General features: G+C 40.5%; 1 protein-coding gene across 3 annotated transcripts in view; it reads left to right on the top strand.

The window, feature by feature from the left end:
* The window catches only part of klhdc10 (kelch domain containing 10), a 60,717-nt gene that overhangs the window by 14,680 nt on the left and 28,679 nt on the right, over positions 1 to 17,358 (top strand). For 2 of the 3 annotated variants that reach the window (XM_063073012.1, XM_063073013.1), the window contains exon 2: positions 15,242 to 15,463. In XM_063073012.1, the coding sequence (XP_062929082.1) occupies positions 15,242 to 15,463 (222 nt within the window). Of the gene's footprint in view, positions 1 to 4,978; positions 5,072 to 15,241; positions 15,464 to 17,358 lie in introns of all 3 variants that reach the window. The other variant, XM_063073011.1, reaches the window with a different exon arrangement.

The raw sequence follows: 17,358 nt of genomic DNA, 5'->3' as shown, positions 1-17,358 counted from the left end.
CTTCTAATAGTAATTGCATCACTTCTCTTCCCTCACACCCTTCAACATCTGGTTCACTGTAGTTGCTATATTGTATATAGTTGGTTTCAGATTGGGAAGGTATGACCAGTGAGTTACCACAGTGCTGGGACCTCAGCTGTTACCCATGTAAAGGAATTTGAATGAGGGGAGTTGCTGACGGTACACAACTTGATACCTTTATGGGCTCTGAGAAGGATGTAGAGAGGCTTTGGGGGGTGGCAATGGGGAGGGGGTGGTAAGCTAAGTGAGTGGATAGAGATGTAACAGAAAGTGTGAGGTAAAAATAAAGATAGAAAGGCAAAGTATTTTAGTTGGTGAAATTGAAAGATGTTCATTTTCAGAAGGGCTGAGATGTCATTATACACAAAGAACAGAAATTTGCTGTTGTTCAGGAAACAATCATCATCAGGTGCCGTGCCCAGTTTGAGCTTTGACTGCCATGGCCCACACACTTCTGTTTCGGGTCAAGTGGATCAATTCATTGGTATTCATTTCCAGTTTTCGGGCTGCTGTCTCCATCAGCATTTGTCATTGTCTTCCTCTTGCTTTCTCCCCTTTAATCTTTCCCATAATTACCGTGCATTCGAACTCCTCTTTCCTAATCCCATGTCCAAAGAAGTTACATTGCCTTTTCATGATCTCATACATTATTTCTATTTTTGTGTTTGCTCTGTTCATGACATCCTCGTTAGATATTCGTTTCGTCCATGATATTCTTTGCATCCTCCTCAAAAACCACATCTCTGCTGCTACAATTCATTTCCTCCTGTTACTAGATATTGTCCAACATTCTGAGCCATATAACATAACTGGATAAATGTAACACTTCAGTACTGTGAGGCGGGTTGTCATGCCTAGTTTAGTATTGGTCAGTATACTGTTCGTTCTCGTAAAGGTGTCTTTTGCTATCCCTATTCTTCTTTTGATGTCCAAGTTGCACCTGCCATCTGATGTCACTCAGCTTCCTAAGTAGCAAAAGTTCTGTACTTGTTTTATGTCTTCCCTATTTATTCTCAGCCTGTATATAGGATTTTCCTTCTTTTTGGATATCACCATACATTCTGTCTTTTTGCAATTGATAGATAGACCCGTTTTTGCACTTTCTTCAACAATTATATCAATTAAGTTTTGTAGTTCTTCCTCCGTACTTGCAATTAACACAGTGTCATCTGCATATCTGAAATTATTGATGTTTTCACCGCAAACTTTGATTCCCAAGATATCTCTTATTTTTTGTAAAATTGTTTCACTGTACACATTAAATAAATCAGTGGAGAAAACACACCCTTGTGTAACGCCTCTCTTGATTTTCGTAAACTGACTCACTTCTCCATCTATTCTTACAGCGGCAGTTTGTTCCCAGTTCAGATTTCTGATTAGGTGGAGGTCTTTCGAATCTAGATCTGGAGTTTCCTGTAATATATCAAGTAACTTATTGTGCTTCACTTTATCAAATGCTTTTGTGTAGTTGGTAAAACAAACAAACAAATCTTTTTGCACTTGAATAGCTCGTTCTGATAGTATCCTTAACATCAATATTGCGTTTCTTGTACCTTTGACAAAACCACATTGTTCTTTGTCTATTTCAGCTTGTGTCTTACTTTTAGCTCTTCTCATCAAAATTCTTAGAAGTACCTTGGTGAAATGACTCATTAAACTTATGGTCCTATGTAATTCACATTCTATTGCTCCAGCATTCTTAGGAAGAGTGATAAATACTGATTTTTTTCATCTCTTCTGGTATTATTCCTGTCTCATAAATGTCATTGATTAAATCAGTAAGTTTTTCAATTCCATAATCTTCAAGGGCAATAATTTGTTCTATTACTAATTCATCAGGACCTGCTGCCTTTCCTTTCCTTCATCTTATTTATTGCATTACGAACTTCAGATTTTAAAATACTTGGACCTTCAACGTGTTTCTTAATTTCTGGTTTTTCGCCTCGATCGTCTTCAAAAAATTCCTAAATATACTCAGTCCTTCTGTTCAGGAAACAATAAGAATGGGAAATGGTGTATTTGTTGCAGAAGTGTGAGTAAAAATCCAATCTTCAATCATTTGAAAACCTGATGATTAACATATACATGTCTAGTTCCATGCTCCATGAAGGTTATATTTCTAATAAGGAATGCAGTGAAGGCGGGTTTATTGTATGAGGCTAGAATAATTGGCTAGAATATTGTGTGAGGCTTGAGGGAGTTAGATATGGCCCTTGTGGCTAAAGGGATCAGGGGGTATGGAGGGAAGGCTGGTGCAGGGTTCTGAGTTGGATGATCAGCCATGATCATACTGAATGGCGGTGCAGGCTCGAAGGGCCGAATGGCCTACTGCTGCACCTATTTTCTATGTTTCTAATAAGTGGACTACGTCTGTATTCTCCTATCTGAATGAGAGGTAATCTCATTAAAACATTCAAAACTGAGACCTTGAGACGTTAAATGTCGAATTGATATTCTTCCTGGCCAAAGTATCCAAAATTGAGGGATGCAAATTTTAAGTAGTGAGTCCGGACAGGTAAGAGAGGAAATTTCTTCATCTGGAGCACGATGAGTCTTTAGACTTTGCCAGCCAAATTGCCCTAGAGTAGTTTGTTTTCCCCAACTATGACTTAGAAGCAGCATTACTAGGAATGACTCTTTTCCTTTCCATATTTTGTGCACTTTCACTTCATTTAGAGTGAACTGTCTGACTTGGGGTTTGATCAATATGGCACAAGTTAGGAAGAGTATACTGATCAGTCTTCATAATGATAGCTTGGCTGTTTGCTGTTTATTTATTTAGTATTTCAGTCATTGTGATTTTTGCATAATGTGTGTGAGAAGGTTTTTTAAAAAAAAGTGTGGGTGTAGGGAAATATGTTTTTCACCGCTTTGCTTGGGCCATATGTTAATTGGACCCAAAAGAGCGTATGATTTTCTTCAGGTGTCTCGTCATGTGCCAGAGCTAATGGCTGTAAGTTAATTGAAGGATGTCAGGAGGATAATGCTTTCAGTCACTAATGCTTATATGGATAATGAGCCTGATTTTTCTTTCTAGTGCACCACAATTACCTAATATCTTCCACAAGAATGTCATTAGCACTTTCCGGCCACTCAAGAATCTTGAGTTCAGCAGGGAAGTGGTTGTGGTGGGAAGTAGACACTGCTCTGATGTAGGAGACGAACCAACCAATTTGCACACCTGGTACAACAAGCAATAATGTGATACAGCTTTTAATTTAAACACATTGGTTATGGGGAAATTATCAGCTATTGTAAGTATCCTACTCTTTTTTGAAATAGTGTTATGGAATAGCTTCATTTGAAATAACATTGTCCTGGCAAGAGGGTGTATGAGGCATCAGAGCAATAAGTTTTCAAAAAGCAAAGGTGCCTTCAAAATGTAGCACTCCCCATTGATAACCATTTCCCCCCAATTTGAAGTTAAAATTGGGAATAGTAGCACAAGGAAGATTGAATTTTCTGGTGTGGCTAATTCCATTTTAAGTGTCTTGATTAGCCCTTGGGTTCCTTTTCTGTACATAGGAAAGGACAAAGGTCTTTGTTTGTCACGGTCCAGTGACTTCTCCTATCCAATGCAAATAAGTGTACATTGACAAGACATTTGGCTCCATTGTTGGCTGCATATGATTCATGCTAAATAACTCATCAGTGCTACTATTTCAGACTTATTTTGGACTATTGTTAGGTGATGACTGTGGTGAAGAATATCGATTAGTTTCAGGTCAATAGATTCCATTTTCCCTGGAGCCTTGGTTTTGCAAATCTACCTTTTATTGAGATTCAAATACCATTTAAATAAGCATGCTATTTTCCATTTTATACATAATTTTAGTAACATGAGTCTAAAAGAGAAACAGCAAACCTGCTGCTATTTTCTTTAAATAGATGGAGAACATGAACCGACTCCATGCTGTTCATTTCATTCCTGGCCTCTAGAATCAGTGTGAATAATGGCAAATGGATCATTAAGATTTTTCCCCAGTGGATGTTGACTGGACCGTTGTGAATCCATTAATGGAAAAAGCACAATTTGTCACATTGTACAAGTTGAGTTTTAGACTCTCGAGCTGGCCTTGGTCAGTAGGGAAATTAAACTGCTGCAAAGGGCTGTGCCCGATCCATTTTCTCTCCTCTGTAGCTGTTAGATAAACCTGCTAAAAAGGTATTTTGTCATGATGCTCCTAGTTATTTTCATTAAAGTTCTAAGAGTAAAACATTATGGAAAAGACTGGCTTTTGAAACCAGTCTTCATGTAGTAACTAAGATGGAATGAGGCAAGTGATCATAACATTCACAAGCTAACTCTCATCCTGAGGGTGTAGCCATTTTGCTCTGGTTAAACAGGCCCAGGTGCATCATTCAGAAGAACAATTCCCCAGCGGTGGCTCACCAAATCATTGAATAACAGGCAAAAGTGTGAAGGGGAAGTTGATTTAAAGACTATCATTATGTGCTAATGTGATTTGGGGTTTGAGGAGATGGGTTCTCATGAATTGATTGTACTTTCCCTGTAATTGGGAAGCAACTCCCTTCAGGTTATGTAAAAGAAGCACTTCTCTGGAATAGTTTTTTTAAAAATTTCTACTTGTTCTGGCTTTGGGCTCTTTTCAATTATTTCAAATGACTGAAGATTGCAGCACATCACCATTGGATCCATCACTCCTGTCAGTTGTATTCCTCTGCCTCCTTTGTTTAGGAGCAGATCTAATAGTAATTTTTTTAAAAAGCCTTTCAGAGTGTGTTCCTGTGTCCCCTGATGCTATTTCCATTTGGTTTCTCCATCAAGTTAGGTGCAGACAAAGAAGTGGTGTGGGTAAAGTATTTTCCATTGCTTACAGTGCAGATATATGGCTGAAAACATATATACCTCATTGTCTTTGTTTTGTATGTCTTGATCCCATTTTGTTTAAGTTGCTGTGTGTGACTGACTCATTGCTGGTAATTGTGGTGACAGGCTCTCAGAAGAAAATCAGATGGTTCCCCGTTAGGAGACTCTTCGCCCATCATTGTCACAGTCTCAGGATTCCTTACAGGTTTTTAAAGACAGGTGGGTGGAGATGGCAGATGTCACAGTATGTAGCTGATGAGACTTGTCTTCTGTCAATCCACTTCTGCTTCCTCTTTTCTTTATGCTCTCTGCTACTTCCTTACTGCTGGAAAGTTTTTATAACTTGTATATTTCAGTAATAAGTTGTATCTGTTTTATGTTTAGTAAGTGTGTTAGAGATGACTGCAACGAAAACTAAAAAATTGCTCCTCTTCCGGCAATATTTATTCATTTATCTCTTTATTTTTGGGACCATAATTTTTGGTGAATCGGGGAAAGGGCTGTGGGGTATCTGACCTCAAATATAAGGAAACATTTAAAATATATTTGTTTTTAGTTTCCACGAGCATCATTTAAATCAGCAAGTTCTTCAGGTCAGGTACTTTGCCGTTTCTGAAAATATTTAGCTGCCTAGAGTTTAAGAAAAATAGGTTTGCTGCAAACAGTGAGCATGTAACCAGCTGCCAGGCTCGATTCCTGAGCAGTGATTAATGTTCAACCCCCAAAAAACAAGCTCGCTATTTTCACTTGGCATTTTCCTCTGGGTTAATAATGTCTGACTCATGGACGTCCATACATACAATCAAGCCCCCATAATATTATTACGTTCCTTTAATATGTTCCTACAAATAGCAGAACAGAACTATCAAAGTTCGAAGTAACATTTATTATCAGAGTATATATATGTTGCCACATACCACCCTGAGATTCTTTTTCTGCGGGCTAACTATTTTCCCCACCCTAATTTTAGTCATTATTTCTTGTCAATCATGTATTTTTGATGGTGTTCATTGCAATATCCTGGAAGTATGGGTACCATACTGAGCTACTGTACTGTGTGTTCAACATTTTTAAAAACAGAATCTTTTCATAACCCAGAGATGGACTGTATGGAGATTCCCATTTAGGATAAAGAATGGGTTATTAAGCCCAGTATCTGTATTGACCCTACATGTTGCTCTTCTTTGCCCCCTAAAACTTATCTGTTTGATGCTGAGACCAATTAATGAATTATTTCAATGTGTTTTGTGTTGGATGGGCTCTTTCACAAGTACCACCCTATGTTGCCTGGATCATCTTGAATTCTAACTCATTGCTTCCTTGAGTTTTAAATTTGTGTTTTCTAGAAATTTCATGTTTGAATGCTTTATCATGAATAATTTGCCTGTTCAATGTTTTTTCAACAAGAAGCTGGGGATGTACACAAAAAGCAGAGCTTCTGTAATGAAGCTACTTAATCCAAAGCTGTGTAGACGTGGAAAATTTAATATTTTGATGTGTGCTAGACTAAACGAGTATCTTGTTATCCTGATGGTACTGGTTCTTTAACTGACAACAATGCTTTAACTACCCAAACCCTTTGAACAAGTGAGTCGGTTATCATTTCCTGATTATTGTCATTTTAAGCAGGCATTAGGAGTGTTAATGTGGTTTCCAGGTGTCTGAGGTTCAATGGAAATTTATTATCAGAATCTGGCGGATTGAGCGGATGAGACCAATGGAAAGTCCAGCAGTCAAGAAGGCGGTCTCTGCAAGCATCGTGGAACGTGTAGAGCAGGACAGGACAGAGAAGACGTCCTGGTCATCCACTGCGCCTAGTCCCATCTCCAGCTGTCTCGACTCTGTCTTGCCACTGGATCCAGATGGGAATTGGAAAGAGAGGGTGAGGCTGACGCTGCACAACTCTCCCTCACTTAAATCCAAATCACATGCTAGTCTTGACACCATCATAATGGTGTTGAGGTCCTCATCAGCGTCGACGATGGACGAACACAAAAAAAAATTATCAGAATGCATACAATGACTTGAAAAAAGTATTCAGCTCCACAACCATTTTCACATTTTACTGTCTCATTTTCAAAATTAAAATATTGAAGTAGGATTTTCTGAGCTAATCCACAAAATATTGTGCATCATATTAAATCAAAAGAAACTTCCATAGCCAGTCAGTAATTTACTAAAAGTTAAAAACCAAAATAGGCTGAAAAAGTATTCATCGCCTTTGTAATTACTACGCTAATGTTCCTCAGGTGCAATATTACCTTACCAACTTGCCCAATTTGTTGTAGAAAATTGGAGGATCACCTGAATAAATATCCCCTCTCTCTGAGGTCCAACAGTATGGTATATTTTCAACAGACCAAACCAAGATGAAGATAAGAGTACTGTATTCAAAAGAAGTAAGGGAAATGATAATGGAGAAGCTCAAATCTGGGGAAGCGTACAAGACCACCTCAAAGGCACTGAACTCAGTGCAGTCCATCGTGAAAAAGTGGGAAAAAATATGAATCCACACCTACACTGGCTAGTTCAGGCTGCCCTCTAAACTTAGTTGCCGGAGAAGAATGGCACTTGTAGGAAAGTCTGCAGAAGCTGAATGAGCTGCAGAAGTCAGTGTCTGCAACTGGAGATGAAGTTCATGGCTCCACAATCTTTGAGGCCTTGCAAAAGCGGGGTATTTATGGAAAAGTGGCAAAGAAGAAGCCCTGGCTTTTTTTTTTAAAAAAAGAGCATATCCTTGCCTGTAAAGACTTTGCAAAGCATCACTTAGATAGAAGATACTATAAATATGTGGCGTAAGTCTTGGGGACAGATGAGACTAAAATGGAACTTTTTGGTCTTAATGTAGATCCCTTACAGTCAGAAACAGGTGAATTGATTATGGGGAGCAAGGACATGGCAGACCAATTGAATAACTACTTTGGTTCTGTTTTCACTAAGGAGGACATAAATAATCTTCCGGAAATAGTAGGGGACCGAGGGTCTAGTGAGATGGAGGAACTGAGGGAAATACATGTTAGTAGGGAAGTGGTGTTAGGTAAATTGAAGGGATTAAAGGCAGATAAATCCCCAGGGCCAGATGGTCTGCATCCCAGAGTGCTTAAGGAAGTAGCCCAAGAAATAGTGGATGTATTAGTGATAATTTTTCAAAACTCTTTAGATTCTGGATTAGTTCCTGAGGATTGGAGGGTGGCTAATATAACCCCACTTTTTAAAAAAGGGGTGAGAGGAAAACCAGGGAATTATAGACTGGTTAGCCTGACATCGGTGGTGAGGAAAATGCTAGAGTCAGTTATCAAAGATGTGATAACAGCACATTTGGAAAACGGTGAAATCATCGGACAAAGTCAGCATGGATTTGTGAAAGGAAAAGCATGTCTGACGAATCTCGTAGAATTTTTTGAGGATGTAACTAGTAGAGTGGATAGGGGAGAACCAGTGGATGTGGTATATTTGGATTTTCAAAAGGCTTTTCACCAGGTCCCACACAGGAGATTAGTGTGCAAACTTAAAGCACGCTGTATTGGGGGTATGGTATTGATGTGGATAGAGAATTAGTTGGCAGACAGAAAGCAAAGAGTGGGAATAAACGGGACCTTTTCAGAATGGCAGGCAGTGACTAGTGGGGTACCACAAGGCTCAGTGCTGGGACCCCAGTTGTTTACAATATATATTACTGATTTAGACGAAGGAATTAAATACGGCATCTCCAAGTTTGTGGATGACACGAAGCTGGGTGGCAATGTTAGCTGTGAGGAGGATGCTAAGAGGATGCAGGGTGACTTGGATAGGTTAGGTGAGTAGGCAAATTCATGGTAGATGCAATTTAATGTGGATAAATGTGAGGTTATCCACTTTGGTGGCAAGAACAGGAGAACAGATTATTATCTGAATGGTGGCTGATTAGGAAAAGGGGAGGTGCAACGAGACCTGGGTGTCATTGTACACCAGTCATTGAAAGTGGGCATGCAGGTACAGCAGGCGGTGAAAAAGGCAAATGGTATGCTGGCATTCATAGCAAGAGGATTCGAGTACAGGAGCAGGGAGGTACTACTGCAGTTGTACAAGGCCTTGGTGAGACCACACCTGGAGGATTGTGTGCAGTTTTGGTCCCCTAATCTGAGGAAAGACACTCTTGCCATAGAGGGAGTACAAAGAAGGTTCACCAGATTGATTCCTGGGATGGCAGGACTTTCATATGATGAAAGACTGGATGGACTAGGCTTGTACTCTCTGGAATTTAGAAGATTGAGGGGGGATCTGATTGAAACATATAAAATTCTAAAGGGATTGTACAGGCTAGATGCAGGAAGATTGTTCCCGATGTTGGGGAAGTCCAGAATGAGGGGTCACAGTTTGAGGATAAAGGGGAAGCCTTTTAGGACCGAGGAAAAACTTCTTCACACAGAGAGTGGTGAATCTGTGGAATTCTCTGCCACAGGAAACAGTTGAGGCCAGTTCATTGGCTATATTTAAGAGGGAGTTAGATATGGCCCTTGTGGCTAAAGGGATGGGGGGGGTATGGAGAGAAGGCTGGTACAGGGTTCTGAGTTGGATGATCAGCCATGATCATACTGAATGGTGGTGCAGGCTCGAGGGGCCGAATGGCCTACTCTTGCACCTATTTTCTATGTTTCCATTAACACTAAGCGTTGTAACACTATGTGTTGTAAATCTAAAACTGCACATCAGCTAGGTAACACCATCCTTCCTGTAAAGTATGGTGGAAGTAGCATCATGCTATAGGGATGATCTGGTCAGGATTGATGAGAAGATGAATGCTGCAAAATATATGGTGATCCTGGATAAAAACCTGTTAGCCTCTGCCAGAAAACTTCAACTGGAGAGAAGGTTCGTCTTTCAGCATGACAACAACCCAAAGCACACTGTTGGAGCAAGCATTGAGTGTCTTCAAATGAAGAAAATTGTTGTCTATGAGTGGCCCAGTCAGAGTCCAGACTTTAACCCAATCGAACATTTCTGGCAAAACCTCAAGATTGTTGGCCACTGCTGCTCCCCAACTAATCTGACACAGCTTGACCAATTTTGCAAGGAGGAATGGGCAAATCTTGTTCCAACATGTTGTGCAAAACTAGTAGAGACTGATCCAAAAAAAATAACTATGAGAGGTGGCTCAAGGAAATACTGAGCAAAGGAGGATGAATACTTTTGAATTGCTGACATATTATTTTTTGAATTTTTAGTTTTACATGCTTACAATTTCCCTGCTTTTTTGGGCCCTAGTGTTGGGGGGGGGTGGGGGGGAGGTGGAAAGGAACATGTGGTTCACAAATAAAAATTCTCAATTAAATTGATCAAAATCCCTGGTTGTAATAATCATTTAAGTGAACAAAGGTATCTTGTATTACATCATGGACTGTACAACTGAGATTCATTTTCTTGTGGGATTTGCAGTAAATACATGAAACACGATGAAAGACTGCCCCAACAGGAGAGGCAAACAATCAAGGTGCAAAGCCAACAAGCTGTGCAAATACAAAAAGGGAAGAAAGAGTAATAATAAATAAATACATACATAAGCAATAATATCTAGAAAGTGAAATGATAAGTCCTTGGAATTGAGTCCATAGGTTGTGGGAACAGTTCAGTGATAGAATGAGTGAAGTTATTCCCTCTGGTTCAAGAGCCTGATGGTTGAGGGGTAAGAAGTTCTTGAACCTGGTAGTGTGGGTCCTGAGGCTCCTGTACCACCTTCCTGATGGCAGCAGAGAAAAGAGAGCATGGCCTGGATGATGGGTGTCCTTGACGATGGATGCTGCTTTCCTGTGACAGCGCTCCGTGTAGATGTGCTCAGTGGTGGGGAGGACTTTACCTGTGATGGACTGGGCTGAATTCCCTACTTTTTGTAGGATTTTCCATTAAGGGTCATTGGTGCTTCCATACCAGGCCATGATACAACCAGTCAATATACTGTCTACCATACATCTGTAGAAGTTTGTCAGAGTTCTAGATGACATGCCAAATCTTTGCAAGTGTCTAAGGAGAGGTACTGCTGTGCTTTCTTCGTAATGGCACTTAGGTGCTGGAGCCTGGACAGATCCTCTGAAATGATAACACTGAGGAATTTAAAATCTTCACCTCTGATTCCCCCTGATAAGAACTGGCTTATGGACGCCCAGTTTCCTCCTCCTAAAGTCAATAATTAGCTCCTTTGTCTTGTTGATAGGTTGTTGTGGCATCACTCAACCAGATTTTCAATCTCCCTCCTATATGCTGATTCATTTCCATCTTTGATTTGGCCAACAACAGTGTTGTGGTCAGCAATTTGAGTGTAGCATTGGAGTTTGATCAACCCCACAGTCATAACTATAAAGTGAGTAGAGTTTGGGAAACCACAATTATAACATACAGTTACAACAGTGCAAAGCAATACCGTAATTTGATAAAGAACAAACCATGGGCACGGTAAAAAAAAGTCTCAAAGTCTGTCGAAAGTCCCATCATCTCATGCAGACGGTAGAAGGAAGAGAAACTCTCTTCCTGTCATGAACCTCCAGCGCTGCAAACTTGCCGATGCAGCACCCTGGAAGCACCTGACCACAGCCGACTCTTGAGTCCGTCCGAAAACTTCGAGCCTCCGACCAGCCCTCCGACACCGAGCACCATCTCTGCCGAGCACTTCAACCTTGGCCCCAACACCAGTCCTCAAGCTACTATTCTTGCACAAACAGGAGGCGGCATGTTGGCAGGCTGGCAGCTGTAAAGTACGAAATTAATTTCATCTTGCATCATTACAAGTCCAGGTCTAATTTAATGGCTCAATGACAACCAGTTTTATCTGTGCCTTTAATACCATGACCCTTAAAGGCACCACAACAAAAACAGAATGAAGAACTTAGCTCCTCAAGCAGGACATTTCACCTAAAATGTCACCACAGATGTTCCTTGACCCAACAAGTTCTTCAAGGCTTGAGGACTGGTGTGTTTCCCTTGATGCCCCTTTCCTTAAGTCCACAACCAATTCTTTGGTCTTACTGACACTGAATGTAAGGTTATTGTTGTGACACCACTCAACTAGCTGATGTTTCTCATTCCTGTACGCCTCCTTGTCACCATCTGAAATTCTGCTAACGATAGTTGGCATTGGCCATTTGAGCCTAGCTGCACAATCATGGATGTAGAAGAGGTAAACCAGTGGGCTAAGCACCCATCCATGAGGTGTGCAGGTATTGATTGTCAGTGAGGAGGAGATGTTATATCCGATTTGCACAGGCTTGTGTTTTCCCAGTGAGGAAGTCAAAGGTCTAGTTACAGAGGGAGGTACAGAGGCCCAGTTTTTGAAGTTTGTTGATTCATTTGGAGGGTGTGGTGATGTTGAATGCTGAGCTGTAATCAATAAACAGAAGCCTGACGTAGGTGTTGCTGTTATCCAGGTGGTCCAGGGCCAAGAGAAGAGCCAGTGAGGTTGTATCTGCTGTAGATCTATTGTGCGGTGGACAAATTGCAGTGGGTCTAGGTCCTTGCTTAGTCAAGATTTGATTCTGGCCATGACCAACCTCTCAAAGCACTTCACCACGTACATGTGAGTGCGGCTGGATGATAGTTGAGGCAGCTGACCCTGCTGTTCTTGGGCAACAAATTTCATGAAATAGCCTGTGATATTAAACCTGATTTTGATTCCGAGCCTTGGTCCTATGTGCTTTGCATTCATTGGTTGTTTGCTGCCCTTCAGTTTGATGTGATTATTTCTATTGCTTACATTAACGCAAACATATACCTATTGTTTACCGCCAGTTTTGGATGTTAGGCACTGAATGTTTAGGCTAATAATATGTATTATATGTCTTGCTTGCCACTTTGCATTTCCTCTGCATTCATTTAGAACATAGAACATTGAATATTACAGTACAGGCCCTTCAGTCCAAGATCTTGTGCCCACCTTTTAACCCACTCTAGGATCAATCTAGCCCTTCCCTCCTTCAAAGTCCTCCATTTTTCTATCATCCATGTGCCTATCTAAGAGTTTATGAAATGTCCCAAATGTACCTACCTCTACTACCGCCCCGGCAGAGCGTTCCACACACTCACTGCTCTCGCTCTCTTTTTTTAAAAAAAATGTACCTCTGATATCACCCCCTATATTGTCCGCTCTTGGGCTGTATTCCTTGGAGTTTAGAGGAATGAAGGGAGACCTCATAGAAACATTTCGAATGTTAAAAGGCATGGACAGAGTGGATGTGGCAAAGTTGTTTCCCATGATGGGGGAGTCTAGTACGAGAGGGCATGACTTAAGGATTGAAGGGCGCCCTTTCAGAACAGAAATGCGAAGAAATTTTTTTAGTCAGAGGGTGGTGAATCTATGGAATTTGTTGCCACAGGCAGCAGTGGAGGCCAAGTCATTGGGTGTATTTAAGGCAGAGATTGATAGGTATCTGAGTAGCCAGGGCATCAAAGGTTATGGTGAGAAGGCAGGGGAGTGGGACTAAATAGGAGAAAATGGATCAGCTCATGATAAAATGGTGGAGCAGACTCGATGGGCCGAATGGCCTACTTCTCCTTTGTCTTATGGTCTATACTTTTCACCCTGCATTCTATGACTGTCTACTCGGCCTATGCCTCTTAATGAGGAAGTCTGTGCTCCTGATGACTGACTTGTTTTAATGGCCTGAAATTTTTCTTACTCCACAAGTAGGAACAATTTCTTTTATTTTGAAAAACACAATTCTGTGTAAGAGTAAAGTATTAGGCTTTATCCTTTCCCATCTTTGAACAATTATACAAACATCTCCACTGTTTATTGTTATAATAAAAGGAACCTCAAAGTGCATGGAATTCTAAGGGGTCTAACCAAGATTTAAAACTTAGCATAATTTGTATATTGGAATGTTTTGTTAGTAATTTCTAAACCACATTATTATTTCTAATTAAGCATAATCTTCCTCGCCAGTTTACTCATTGGGTATAATTGCAGTTCTTCTTTCTTTGGGAATTGTACCTCTGAAATAGAAAATGCCCATTCCATTCCTTACTTGTTTTACTGTGGTTAGGGTAAGTGATTTGGTGTAGAAATATCCCATCAATAATTACATAGTTCTGATGTACTTGAGGCTAATGGGTCAATCTTTCTGAGTGCTAGCAAACTTTGTATGGCATTACTCAGAAATTAGCATGCAGCTTTCAGGGAACAATACAATGAATATGCATTGTATTAATCTTAATGACATGAGTTGTTTTAATGAGTCATTTGTGTCGTTGTTTTCCTTGATTACTTAGTAAGTCTATAACATATAGGAGCAGAATTGGGTCATTTGGCCCATCAAGTCTGCTCTGCCATTTCGTCATAGCCGATCCATTTCCCCTCTTAACACCATCTCCCGCCTACTCTCTGCATCACTTCATGTCCCGAATAATCAAGACTCTATCAACCTCTTCCTTAAATATACCTGAAGATTTGGCCTCCACAGCCACCTGTGGCAATGAATTCCACAAATTCACCACTCTCTGGCTAAGGAAATTAATAGCTAATTGTCTGGAGGCAAACCCTTGAGCGAATTAAAGTTTGGACTGATACTGATTTTTATTTTTTATTTAAATTCTTTTTTGCAACAATGACTTCAGAAAATATGTGCTGTCACTGTGAAAATTTATTGAGATGCTTGTTTGCTTTATTCTGTGAAGTGCAGCACAGAGGTTTGCTGGTTTGCACACAGATGTATGGCCTTTCTAAAGTAGGATTTGCATACATGTTGTATTTTAAGATGTGGTCGTTCATTTGGTATTGCTGTTCACTTTGAATTTTGGAGTGGATGCAAGAAGTGCTCTGGAGAATTGAGTAGCAAATCCAGGCTGTCACTTCGGTGTTGTATTAAAGGAGTGCTGCCATCTTTCAAGCCTTCGATGGGTATAAAAGATCACATGGCTTTATTGGAAGAGTAAGTTATTGCTGGTATATATCATTGCTAGCATCGGTAAACACTGATTATTTGGTCATAAGCACATTGCTAGTATGAAATTTAGCAATTGGTTGCTGCATTTTCTGTGTTACGGCATCCTTTTCATCACCCCCCGCCCCCAGCAGCTTCACCTTCACTTTCCAGGGTAGTGCTAGTACTAGTGATGCAACATTTTTTCTATCTGCCTATAGCCCCCACTATTCATAGTTGAAACTAACATACCTGTATACCTTTTAGATTTTATGTTGTATTTGTTTTGCAGGAAATGAGCTCGAAAATGAGGCAACCAAATGAAAATCGTGTGATCACTTTGAGCCCCTCTAAGATTGTGAAAGACATAGCACTTTTTTAAAGATGCTTACATTTTTGAAAGTTGTGTAATGTTTCTATGATTTACATGAGCAGATCTTGCCAAGATGGCTAAAATTTTATTTTTCCTTATTCATCTTCTGCTCCCCCACCACCTTTCCACCAGGTCATGTAGCTCCACCTGCTCGAAGTGGGCACCGCTGTGTTGCAGATAATTCAAACCTTTATGTATTTGGAGGCTACAACCCAGACTATGAAGAGTCTGGCGGTCCTGAGAATGAAGCCTACCCACTTTTCCGTGAACTCTGGCGATATAATTTTGCCTCTGGTACTTGGCAGCAAGTTGGTACAGAAGGATTCATGCCCAGGGAGCTTGCATCGATGTCAGGTACTGAATGCAAATTCACTCAATCATTCAAGCTGCTTTCAAACACAGTTAGGGATCTGCAACTTCTGGATATTACCTGTTTGACTTGCTCCTGGAAGAAATGCACAGCATTAAACTCTTGGATTTGTCTTTCCAAAGAACACTTTAATTAGAAAAATGTTAGACATGAGAGGTATTGCAGAAATTAGAAATCTAGTGCAATACATACAAAATGCTGGAGGAACTCATCAGGTCAGGCAGCATCTGTGGATGGGAATAAACAATTAATGTTTCAGGTCGGGACCCTTCTTCAGGACCGGAAAGGAAGGAGCAATGAGTCAGAGTAAGAAGCTGCGGGAGGGGAGGAAGAAGTACAAGATGATAGGTGAAACCGGTGGTGGTGGTGAAGTAAAGAGCTGGGAAGTCGATTGGTGAAAGAGATAACGGGCTGGAGAAGGGTGAATCTGATGAGAGACGACCAGAAGACCATGGAAGGAAAGGAAAAGGGAGGAGCACCAGAGACAGGCGATGGGCAGGTATGAAGAGAAGGTGTGAGAGCGAAACAAGAATGGGGAATGGTGAAGGAGAAGTTGGGGGGGGCAATTACGAGAAGCTTAAGAAATCAATGTTCATGTCATCAGGTTGGAGGCTACCATAAAATAAAATTACTTGGGTTTAATAAAGAGATCTTTGCATGTCAAACTAATATGCCATCAAGTTGGATAAAAATGTTTATAGCTTCTAGATTAGTTGTACAAGCTTGCCATTGTGATTTATGGAAAAGTGATAATTCCATGCATGTTTGCGCAATACCAAAGAGGTTACAATTTAGGATTTGTTTGCTGTTGTCTGGCATGTCTTTGCCATCCATTGAGCATTTATATCTTTGCCTATGAAATGTGGAGTGCAGGAGCCGTGACCCTCGTCCCGCCTCTGGCAGGCTCTTTAAGTAGCTTCAGTGTGGAATTTCCTGTCACTGGAACTGATGCCCTTCAATGGCAGCTAAATGGCTTGACGCATTTGAAGTGAGACTAAATAGCTATATGGGAGAAAACAGTGGAAGGTTACTTGGATGAAAACGATGTAAAGTTGCTTAGGTTCAGCCTAAACACTACAGTCTACAGTATGACTTCCGATAACTGCCTTGGCTTTGTATGTCTTGTCTCCAAAGACAGAAGGCCACACCTCCCCCACACCTTCACTTCTCAATCTTTCGACTGCCAACTCTTCTACTCCTTTTCCCCCTTTATAGAGGACAATAAATGGACTAAAAGATTTGAAGAGCTAGCAGTCTTGAAATGCCAACCTTTCTAGTTTTCATCAGCCTGTTTCATACTTTCTCCACAAGTGCTGCTTGTTTCCAGCAGTTTTCCCTTTTGATTAAAGTAGGAAAGAATGGGCTGAATGGTCTTTTTGAACACTGCTATGTGTGAGATACAAGTAGTGGTGTTATTTAGTGAAATAAAATGACTTGGATTTAATGAACAGATCTTTGCAGGTCAAACTTCTATGCTGTATTCAAATTTGCAGTTGTGGAATTAAAAACATCAGCAGGACGAGGATGGGCTCAAGAAATTGAGAATCTTAAGCTGTGCTCAAAGTTTCAGTAATTTCTGTAGTACACCAACAATGAGGAAAACCTCTATAGACTGCAGAACATAAAATTTGAATCCTATTGCATGACATTTTAATTACTGCTGATATCTCAGGTAAACAATTTGTTTTGTTGACAATAGGCAAGACAATTTGCCTATTTTCTTGTTTATTATTATTTATTCTACTGCCCTGCACTGTTTTATGCACTTTATGTAGTCCTGTGTAGGTCTGTAGTCTAGTGTAGTTTTGTGTTGTTTCATGTAGCACATTGGTCCTGGAGGAACGTTGTTTCGCTTTTACTGTGTACTGTATCAGCAGCT

The sequence above is a fragment of the Mobula hypostoma genome, chromosome 20, assembly GCF_963921235.1.
Source record: "Mobula hypostoma chromosome 20, sMobHyp1.1, whole genome shotgun sequence".
Lineage (NCBI taxonomy): Eukaryota > Metazoa > Chordata > Chondrichthyes > Myliobatiformes > Myliobatidae > Mobula > Mobula hypostoma.
This window is presented reverse-complemented; position numbering and strand designations above follow the sequence as displayed.